The sequence below is a fragment of the Mirounga leonina genome, unplaced genomic scaffold (genome assembly GCF_011800145.1).
Source record: "Mirounga leonina isolate KUSES-001 unplaced genomic scaffold, KU_Mleo_1.0 Mir_151, whole genome shotgun sequence".
Taxonomy (NCBI): Eukaryota; Metazoa; Chordata; class Mammalia; order Carnivora; family Phocidae; genus Mirounga; species Mirounga leonina.
Window position 1 is genome coordinate 78777106 of NW_023270377.1, and position 11617 is coordinate 78788722.

At 37.5% G+C, this 11617-nt stretch overlaps 1 protein-coding gene across 2 annotated transcripts in view; it reads left to right on the forward strand.

Annotated features, from left to right (window-relative positions):
* The window catches only part of MMADHC (metabolism of cobalamin associated D), a 45168-nt gene that overhangs the window by 3044 nt on the left and 30507 nt on the right, over positions 1-11617 (forward strand). For both annotated transcript variants that reach the window (XM_035008068.1, XM_035008067.1), the window contains exon 3: positions 2905-3049. In XM_035008068.1, the coding sequence (XP_034863959.1) occupies positions 2905-3049 (145 nt within the window). The remainder of the gene's footprint in view (positions 1-2904; positions 3050-11617) is intronic.

The following is an 11617-nucleotide window of genomic DNA, read 5'->3' on the forward strand; positions in this document are numbered from 1 at the left end:
AAGTCTAGAATCCTAGGTTTGAAGTAGTCAAATACAAAATCATACTTATCCTCGTACTAAAATAAACTGGCTATTCTAATTTTTGAGTTATTTATTGGCTGTCATATTTAGTTATATTTACCAGCTGACCCAATGTCCTAAAATCTGCCAAGTAATGAATTTGAGGATCCTATATGTTAAAAAGGAAACTTGAAACACATTAACACTGTCGTCAGCTATTCCTTTTAGTGGACAAATTAGATACTGGATTATTTTGCCATTAAAATGAAATATAAAGAAATAAAATAACATGAAATTCAGTGATTAGATTTTCTTAGATTGGCAACAAAACTCATATTTTATTATAACTTTTGTTAAAAGCTTTACCATCAAGGAAAAAAATCTAAAGTAGAATCTAGTGGCCTTGGCACTCACAGGTTAAAATAATCCTTAATAATATTAGGAAGTTGCTAAAATAATTTGGATAATACTTCTTTTCCTTTTTTGCTGTCGAAGCAATTTATTATCACAAATAATATTTTGATAATCATACTTTAATTTTAATGGTATATGGAAGTATGTTGTGGAAATTAGTAAAACAGTGCATGTAAAGCACTTAGCACAGAACCTAGCCCACAGTAACTAACATCTGTTGATTATTTGCTATTTAATATTTATTGCCCCTTTCAGATAATCTCTTACTGAGCCTCTTACTATTTTGAGGCCTTGCCCAAAATCTTTTTGGAGTTTAAAATTTTATATTGCCTTTAGATCCTGAGCCATATTCTGTTAAATGTAAATGTCTTCATTTGTAAAGGTAAATTTAAATTATAGAAACACCCAAAAGTCTGAGTTAGTCTAGTAGGTTAAAATCTAATAATTATCACATTTATCTCTTGGGGCAGGTTGGGTCCTGACCCAAGGAAGGATACTTAAATTTTCAGGTGGCCAGAGTACTCTGGAGACAGGTCTTGTACTTAGGAGATACATAAAGAAGGTTCTGTTTATCTAGGTCTTGAAGACAGAGTTGAAATTTGCTAGACCTAGAAGGAGAGGGAAAAGGGCATTTTAGCAGAAGAAATCTTATGGCAGTATAAAAGAAGGCAGAGAAATATGGGAAATGTTGCAGATATTTTTATGTGACTAAAGAATTGAAAAGGAAAAGGTGGGTAAAGTTAGTAAGAAATTATGCCAGAGAGGTAGAAAAACAAGTTAGGATGTTCTCTTGTACTTACGATGAAAAAAAGTCAGAACACATGTGTTGGAAATCAGACTACTTTGTGAAAGGGAAAAAGGAATGATTCTAAAGTATCAAATGGCTAGACTATTTCAACATCCTGGTAGTTTTCATACCACTCCAGTCCATCCTGCCCTAAGTGGTACATTCCTAAAAACATTCTGCTCCTCTATTCTTCCCTGCCTCCAGATTAAAATTCTGATTATTGTCTTGATGTAACAAGCCTTTTACTATGTCAAATATAAAGCCTTTTATGATTTCCCACAACTTAACTTTCAAGCCTGTTTTTTACTGCACTCCCTTAAATATCTAACCTCACTGAATTTATCACCCTTTTGAATATACCTTTTATGATTATACATCTGTTCCTGAAAGTCACTCATTGAAATGCCCCTTTGCTCTGCAAATTTCTTGTTTCTTCAAAACCTAGTTTATTCTTGGGGCGCCTGGGTGGCTCAGTCGTTGGGCGTCTGACTTCGGCTCGGGTCATGATCCCGGAGTCCTGGGATCGAGCCCCGCATCGGGCTCCCTGCTCCGCGGGAGGCCTGCTTCTCCCTCTCCCACTCCCCCGGCTTGTGTTCCCTCTCTCACTGTGTCTCTCTCTGTCAAATAAATAAAAATCTTTAAAAAAAAAAAAAAAAAAAAACCCTAGTTTATTCTCTATGAAACTTTTTCCTCCTCCCTCAGGGATTTTTTAATTGTTTAAATCTTTTAATAGCATGTCACAGATAATATGGAATTTATTCTTACATATTTTCTACTAAACTAAGAGTTGGCATTTTTGTTTTTTAATGTGAAGGGACATATAAGTAAATATTTTAGGCTTTCTGTACCATATAGTCTCTGTGCAACTACTTACCTCTGCCATTATGGCATGAAAGCAGCCACAGACAATACATAAATAAATATATTCAGCTATAGTTTGCTAACCCCTGCATTAAATTACTCTGACCTGGGGCACCTAGGTGGCACAGTCAGTTAAGCATCAGACTCTTGGTTTTCCACTCAGGTCATGATCTCAGGGTCTTGAAATCAAGCCCTGTATCCGGCTACACATGGGAAGTCTGCTGGAGATTCTTTCTTTCCCTCTGCCCCTCCCCCTGTGCGTGCCTCTGTGTGTGTGTGTGTGTGTGTGTGTACGCGCTTGCTTGCACATTCTCTGTCAAATAAATAAATCTTCAAAAAATAGTAAAAAAACAAATTACTCTGACCCAAGTATTTTGCTAGAAGTTTCTGCGTGAAAGATGTTTACACATTCACCCGTTGTAACTGACCTCAGAGTCCAGGAAATGAACATAGGAGCAAAAAATGTAGCACAAAGCTTTGTACTAAAGGTGTTGAAGTTTCCTTAACAAGAGAAAAATCTTATTTGTTCTACGTTTTTAGTGTTGTTCCCAAATAGGGCAACTTTTAGAGGTTCCTATCCTCTCTAGTGTGGCACTCTTGATTCTAGCCTTTATTGGCTAGTTACTTTACACAAAGTAACTTTATCACTTATTTGGGGTTTTTTTAATTGATTTGTTTTTAAAATTATATACATAGTGCTTGTTGTATGGTAGTTGCTCAATAATAGAATAAGATTTGGTTTTGAAAGATACATTGCAGTGTGAGGATTTGCCAGAGATTGTCTATTTAAGTATAACACATATATCCAGAACAAATAATGTTAATTTTTGTGTTGTTCTTAGGTGCTCTGTAATAGAGCCAGGCTGGTTTCATATCTCCCGGGATTTTGCTCTTTAGTTAAAAGGGTTGTCAATCCCAAAGCCTTTTCAACTGCAGGATCTTCAGGTTCTGATGAGTCTCATGTGGCCCCTGCACCTCCAGATATATGTAAGTAAAAGTTACTATGATTTACTTGTTGCAAAACACCCACCTCCCTTCTGGCAACCACCAGTTTATTCTCTGTATTAAAGTCTGTTTTTGTCCCTTTTTCTTTTTTCTTAAATTTTACATGAGTGTAATCATATAGTATTTGTCTTTCTCTGACTAAATTATTTCACTTACTATTATACATCCATCCAGGTTGCTACAGATCGCAAGATTTCATTATTTTTTATGGCTAATATTCCATTGTGTATATATACCACATCTTTATCCCTTCATATGTGGATGGATATTTGGATTACTTCCATATCTTGACTATTATAAATAATGCTGTGTTAAATATAGGGGTGTGTATATCTTTTTGTGTGTGTTTTCATTTTCTTTAGGTAAATACCCAGTATTGCAATTATTAGATCATTTGATAACTTTGTTTTTTAATTTTTTAAGAAATCTCATACTGTTTTGCAGTGTCTGCACAGTTTGCATTCCTACCAACAGTACACAGGAGTTTCTTTTCCTCCACATCCTTGCCAACATTGTTATTTCTTATATTTATTTTAGCTATTCTGACAGGTACAAGGTGATATTTCATTGTGGTTTTGATTTGCCTTTCCCTGATGATTAGTGATATTGAACATCTTTTCATGTGCCCGCCAACTATATGTCTTCCTTAGAAATATGTTTGCTGATGCCCTCTGCCCATTCTTTAATAGGTTTTTTGTTTGGTTTGGTTTAGTTTGGTTTGGTGTTGTTTAAGTTCTTTATATATTTTGGATATTAACCCCTTATCAGATATTCCCATTCACTGGGTTGCCTTTTTGTTGTTGATTGTTTGCTTCACTGTGCAAAAACATTTTATTTCAGTATAGTCCTAGTACTTCAATTTTGCTTTTCTTTCTCTTGCAGAGGAGAAATATCTAGAAAAATGTTTCCAAAGCCTATGTCCAGGAAATTACTGGCTATGTTACTGAAGTATAGTTGACAGTGTTAACGTTAGTTTCAAGTGTACAATGTAGTAATTCATTAATTTTATAGATTACACAGTGCCATGATTAGTGATAAGCGTAGTTACATCTGTCACTATACAACCTTATTACAGAAGTATGGACTATATTCCCTGTGCAGTACTTTTAGTCCCCGCTACATACTTATTTTATAACTGTAAGTTTGTACCTTTTAAACCACTTCACTACTTTGGCCATCTCACCACTCCTCTTTCCTCTGGCAACTACCAGTTTGTTCTCTGTATCTATGAGTCTATCCTGGCTTTTTGATTTCTTGTTTCTTTGTTCATTTTTTAGGTTCCACATATAAGTGAAATCACTTATTATTTGTTGTTCTCTGTCTGCCGTATGTAACTGAGCATGATATCCTCCAGGTCCATCTATGTTACTGAAAAGAGCAAGATTTCATTCTTTATGGCTGAGTAACATTCCATTCTGTGTGTATATAGTGCACACACATGTTCTTGATTCATCATCTGTCCATAACAGATTGCTTCCATATCTTGTCTATTGTAAATAATGGTGCAGTAAACATAGAGGTGCATATATCTTTTCGAATTACCATGTTCATTTTTGTGGGGTAAATACCTAACAGTGGAATTTCTGGATTGTCTGGTTTTTCTTTTCAATTTTTTGAGGAACCTCCGTACTGTTTTCCACAGTGTTTCCACCAAGTTACATTCCTAACCAACAGAGTGCAAGGGTTGCCTTTTCTCCATATCCTCTCCAACATTTGTTTCTTATCTTTTTGATTCTAGCCATTCTGACTGGTGTGAGAATGCTGTAGTATGAATTTATGAATATCAGACTTACAGAATGCTTGTTTTGTCATTTTTGTAATGATTTTCAATTTTTCGCCAGTAAAAGCAAGATAATGAGAAATTTCAGAAAACATCTTGGTTTTGACAAAACCACACCCACACATGCACACAAAAGCAGAGGTAAAACTATACATCATTAAAACAACACCAAAAATGAAGTTGTACACTATGTGTATATATATGTGTTTCTAATTACTCACCGATTGAGAAATGAAAAGTGCAGATAGGAGATATTATATGTTTTAGGGAGGATTTTCAGAGGTAGCTCAACTCATGACATCAAGCACTCTGGAGCCCTCCTTTGTGTTGAATGTTGTACTTATAGGGAAGCGATTGTTAGGGTCAGGAAAAATGATCTGGAGGTAGTGATGATTTGTGAATACAAATATACCTGACAGACAAGGTAGAGAAGCATTCCAAATAAAGGAGAACAGAAATGCCAAGGGAAAGCTTTGAGGTATGAATAATTAAATTGGGAATGCCAACATTCAGGGTGGCCTCAAGGCTATTAGAAGATTAACTGAAAGTTAGGCTGGAGGCTGATGACAGAGGGCCTTATGCACCTTGCTGATGACTTCGGATGTCACCATTTAGGATGGTGGTTTCTAAAGAAATTCTATGGGGCTCTGGATATTTCCCTAGAAGGGGAAACTGTAAAGGACAATAAGGGTATAGAAGAAGCTTCCAGTGCTCTCCCACTATTCAACCAAGTCTTAAAATAAGAATTATATTTTATTTGTTTATGCTGTCAGGTAAGTATGCAGATAACAGTTTGGAAGGCTAAAATGATTAAAAAAATACTGGAAGCAAAAAAAAAAACAAAACTACTGGAGGCAAAAGAAAGCTATGGAAGGATTTTGAATAAGACCAACTCTGGTGCGTTTTAGAAAAATCGCTCTCAGTCCAGATTAGAGCATCGGTCTTCAACCCGAGATGGCCGTATTCCAAGTATGTTTATTGGAATGCATGTCGTCAACTGGCACCACCACGTCTCCTCTCTCCTAAGGCTGGGAAGTAGATTTCCCTTTAATTACCTTCCCAGTAGTTATGCATTAGCTTTCTGATGAGAGGTACTTGTGGAGATTTAGCAGGCACAGGTGAAACGCAGTCCGTTACACTCAGAAGGGTTATGGGAGTCACGGGATAGTCCTACAGAGCTGTTTCTGGAGACCTGTGTGGAAGCTCCTCTTTCACAGTCCTCGTTGTGGTCAGACCTGTTGCTTCTCAGACTCCTGGAAACCCCAGGTTTTGTGCTTCCAGTTGAGGCAGAGACTGTTTCTCCGACCCTCTGACTACCCCTTTGCAGACAGACCTTCACTTCCCAGCTTCTGCCTCATCCAGGTAAGGCGTAATTCTTCTGTTAACCCCTTAGTCCTGTAATATTCTAGCGTCTCTTAGCCTGACAGAACCCAGACTGATACAGGTGTGTATCAAGTAATCCACTGGATGGGGAAGATCATGTTAAAGCTCCTAATTATGTTTTAATCTCCATTTTAAAATCATATCATCTTAGGACAAACACAATGTTGAAAGAGTAAGCATACATAACTTATAAAGAGTCAAAATGCATGTGTTGAGATGTGTATTCAGCTTGTTTACTTACAAAGGTGTGAAGTTTTCAGAATTTGAGAACATTGGTAGAGAAGATGGCCCTGGAAGAGGGACAAAGCTGGAGGCCAAATGTTCAGTCAGAAGGCTATTAGAGAAGTCATCCAGGAAAGAACTGATAAGGATCTGAAGTGAGGCTGTGGCAGGGGCAGTCGGATTTAAGTAGTACTTAGGAGGTAAAATAAATAGGAAGTAGTAGCTGATAGATCACCTTTGAGGAGGAAAGAGAAGGACACTTCAAAGATGACTCCTAGGTTTGCAGCTTAGGTGCTTCCATTTGCAGAGCAAGACCTACCTCCCAGTTGCTTTTGTTTGTTTTTCCTCTCGTCCAGCTTGACAATTTAGAAAAACAACCACCCACCAAAACCAAGTACGGTTCATCTCATGAATGTGAAGGGTGATCCAGTATTAGGAAAACTTTCCCCAGCTCTACCATATAAAAGCTCTAAGAGAAAACTTGATTGTGGTAGATACAGCTAACTGTCAACCCAAGTTTTGTGCTCTCCACTCCATTGTATAGAGTTGTTACCGGGAAGTGATGCCCAGATGGGGCCATGTGACTAATTCTTACCAAAGGAAACGTGGGTGGTGGTGGTGGTGTGTGCCAGCTCTCGGCCAAAGCTTTTAAGAAGCAGGAGTGCTGCTTTCACACCGTCTTCCCCTTCCATCTGCAGAATTTAGACAACAGCAAGGCCCTTGATGCGAATGCAGAGACAGATGGAAGACGTCTGGGCCCTTGAATTACGTTATGGAGGAGACCCACCTGCTTTAGTGTTATATGCCTAAGAAATAAGCCTTTCACCATGTGAGACACAAAGCCTGTATCAGCTTGTTTAGTCTACCTTAAATAGTATGAAGATACTGTAGTAGAAGCCCCAAAGCATACAATAACAGCAAATAATCATTGCTGCTACAAACTTGTAGAAAATATATTACTTACAGGCTTTCTGGATGTGAGGTCCAGGCATAGAATGAATTTGGATGGAAAACGTTACATTTATCTTTTCACTAACATTCCACTGAAATTTAGCATGTCTTTTCATTGTGAATATAAGCAACACATCCAGTGTGACTAGCAGTTCCTGGGACTTGTCGCCAACAGAAAATACAGATCTTTTCCTATCACATTAAAGATATTCCTTGACTTAGGATGGCATTGTGTCCAGATAAATCCATTGTAAGTTGAACATAGCGTAAATTGAAAGTGCACTTAATACACCTAACCCGCCAAACTTCATAGCTTAGCATCGCCTACCTTAAATGGGCTCTGAACACTTGTATTATCCCACAGTTGGGCAAAATCATCTTCCCACAAAGCCTGTTGTTTAATGAAGTGTTGCATATCTCCTGTGATTGATTGAATGCTGTGCTGAAAGTGAAACATGGAATGGGTGTATGGGTACAGAGTGGTTGTAAGTGTTTGTCCTCATGATCAGTGGCCAGATGGGAGCTGGGGCTCACTGCCACTGCCCAGCATCATGAGAGAGGATTGAACTGTGTATACTTAACCCGGGGAAAGATCCAAACTCAGAATTCGAAGTGTGGTCTCTACCAAGTGCGTATTGCTCTTGCACCATAGTAAAGTCGAAAAATCCTAAGGTGAATCACCATAAGTTGGGGACACTGTGTAGTTGTTGCCAATATATCAATACCGTTTATACTGTTGATACTTCACAATTAGGATCTTGTAATTCTAAACCTTCATGAGAAGCACATATATTCTATCACAACTTTCAAAAATATTTTGATATATGTATTTAAAAATAACCAACTTTTTAATATATGTACTTTATGCATTTAAAAACATTCTTCTGAAAGGAGAAAACCCACCTTGAAATATATTTCTTCAATGTAGCGATGATTATCTAACATATAACAACAGGGTTGCTGCTTCCAAACTTTAAAAGTCTAGTATGAATACTAGCTAAGATATGATAAACAAACATAGAATTATAACAGATTACAAGAACCTCATAGTAACTCTAACCATCCAAATATTACTAAATAATAGAATAATATGAGAAATAAATCAAACTTGTGCATAATTGTATGTGTTTGGACACACGCACATAAACGTTGGTAATCTTTTTTTTTTTTTTTTTTTTTTTGAGGGCAACCAGAGCCATTCAGATTTATCAAGACTACCATCAATACGTTTCTTTCTAATTCATTCATATGATCAATTTGTAAATAGCAAAAATCTGGTTAAGGTATTTATAATATTCTGGATCTCCACTACACCATATAAGTTGAACAGTATATGAATTGTATATGATAAAGATATTCCACTATTCAGGAATCATTCCAGGGGTTGCAATATTAAGAATTTTACTTTCATCTACATGTTATTAGTGGGTCTGAAAATAGTGATCTTTTTCTAAAACCAGGACTCAGTGGCTTCTGGAACTTGTAGTTTCCAGAGGCAGCAGAACATACTCTGAACAGCCTGCCATATAATCTTGTACCATCATGTCTTTCCATTTACGACCTAGAAATACCTAAAAATAATCACCCCTCAAATCACTTTAAATGACATTTAAATCACTTCCCCACCATCAACAGCCCTTCCTTCCAATAAAATATACAAAAGCTATTGCCAAAAGTGAGAAGCTTGACCGGTGATTTTCATAAGGCAATGCAGTAGGAAAGATGGGAACTTTCATATGAAAAAAAACCTGGGTTTCGGTTCCTAGCCCATTACTTAAAAACTTTGTGGCCTTAATTCTTATTTCTTTTTTCTGAGTTTGATTTCCTCCTCATGAATTGGAGATAGGTTCACTTACCCCATACCGTTTTTGTGAATATTGAATGAGATACTTATGTAAATCTCAACAGAAGACGTCTGTGCAAAAAAACCTGTTAATTCTATCCCTTATTGACTTATAAATCGAGTCATCACAATAGACGTGAATAAACGGTCTGACCTTTACAACGACCTAGCAAAATTTCCGTAAAGGGAACTATTTTGCCTCAGGTAGGACTTTTTAAGACTTCGCTACACAAACACATACCATCCGTCCCTATAAATATGGATACATTTCAGATCCCTTTTTTTCTTACAGTATGTGTATGTATAGATCTTTTTAAATATTTGACGTAGAATTCTGTTGGATCCAGTGCTTGTGTGTTGGGTTTAGAAGTACTGCCCACCGAACTAAAGGAAAACTATTTAAAACACCAATAAACAATTTCTGACAAATATCTGTGGGCATGTAATGGCTGAATAAATCTAAAGCAGTGGATTCCATGATTACCTCAGTTAACACGCTATCTGTGTGTTAACAGCTGGTGGGAGTATTTTGCTTATTTGTTTTGGATGTCCTGAATTGTTTGTGATGGTATTATTTTTCCCTCTCCAAAGTTGCGGTTAGATTAAGTACTAAAACGTCCTGTCACACATGTCTTGAAGTGGTTGTATTATAATTTTAAGGAACTACATTTTGGGGATAATTTTTACTGCTTATATGTCCACAAAATTGTACATCTTTAGAGATCAGATAATATAGCAGCTAAAATTCACTGACCTATTTTGTAGGAAATGTAACAAATGACTTGTATATGTCATTTCCTCTAAACCTTACAGTCTTCCCATTAGATGGGTGTTAACACAGACAGAAAGTAACTTGTCCAAGAATGGAAAACTTATGAGTGGCAGAACTAAGATCCAAACCCGGGTGTTTTGCAAAGCTCTCTCTCTCTCTCTCTTTTTTTTTTAAAGCCATGATGCTACACAGTTCTTTGATTACCCAATGAGTGTCTAGATACCTGAACTCAGTATTTCATGGCATGATGTTTGAGATTTTCAGTAGCCTAAAACAGGTTGGAACTTTTGAAATGAGCATGAAAATATCGTGAGCCACCTGATTTCCTAGAACCAAATGGAAGTGAATATAGTACTTGATCCAATAGCAGATTATTAGAACTACAGTGAGAGAAAACAAAAGATAAGCAGACCCTTACTCCTGCAAGCTCTGGTGAGGAAGTCTGTCGGCACTATTTCCAATGGGGCTGAAAATCTTTATTGTCTCACTACCAACCCGAGCAGGTCCCCTCCCCTGGAGTAGGGAAAATCAGTGAGTTAAATTCTAATCCCAAATTCAGTAATGGAGAGTTTCGGGATTCGGGTTAGTTGAGTGAATTACACCGAGCATTCAATTCTGTCTCCTCAATACTGACTATTCTCTGAATTTTAGATTCCCATCTCCCCTCCCAGCTAGATATTCCCATTTGAATATTCACCAATATTTCCACTTCAACACATTTAAAGTTAAAAGGTCTTTAACCCACAAAGGAGTACTTGCTAATGGGGCCATCAGGAGAGGCATTAGACTCTGGGGCCAGATCACTGGTGTTCCAGTCCTGGCTGTCCCTCATGATCCTGTGACTGAACACATCCTCTAACCTCGCTTAGCTTCAGGTTTCCTATCTGTGCAATGGAAATTGCACTCCTGATTTCATGGGGTGATTACAAATGCTAAATGAATTATTACGTGTAAAGCACTTAGACCGGTGCTGGGCCCACAGTGAGCACCCTGGAAATGTGGTTGCTATTACAGTTATTGTTAATATTATATCATGGATCATCCAGGCTGAAAACTGCTTTCGTTTGTTTGGATTGCTGGATGTTGGGAGGGTGTGGGAGCAAAGCAAGGGAGCATTCAGCCACCAACTTCTTTTGATTCTTCTTTTGGAAGACTTCTCTCATTTTTAATAGCTACTGCCCTAATTCAGGTCTCTCTCCCCTTTGATCTTCTCCATTACAGTAGCAGTCCTCTCATACTTCTCTCCTACAATTTATGCTGTATGCCAGCAGATTTATCTTTTCAAACTTGAGTGTATGGAATTATTCTCCTACTCAACAACTTTCAATGTCTAATGCTATTGCATATAGTGCAAACTTGTCCTTCTGGGACAGGAAATTCTTTCGGTCCAGCCCCAGCCTATTTTGCTAGCCTCGTCTTCCTCCCTTACATGTCGAGGATGCTCTAGGCAAAGCAGTGCACTCCCAGCCATGTGTTCTTCACAGAACATTCCTAGGGTCTGGGATAATAATCTGTTCTCACTATTCAAATCCGACCAGCCTCTCATGGGCCAGCTCAAATTTTGTCTCCTCCAAAGATTAGACATGTAGTAAGTTCCAT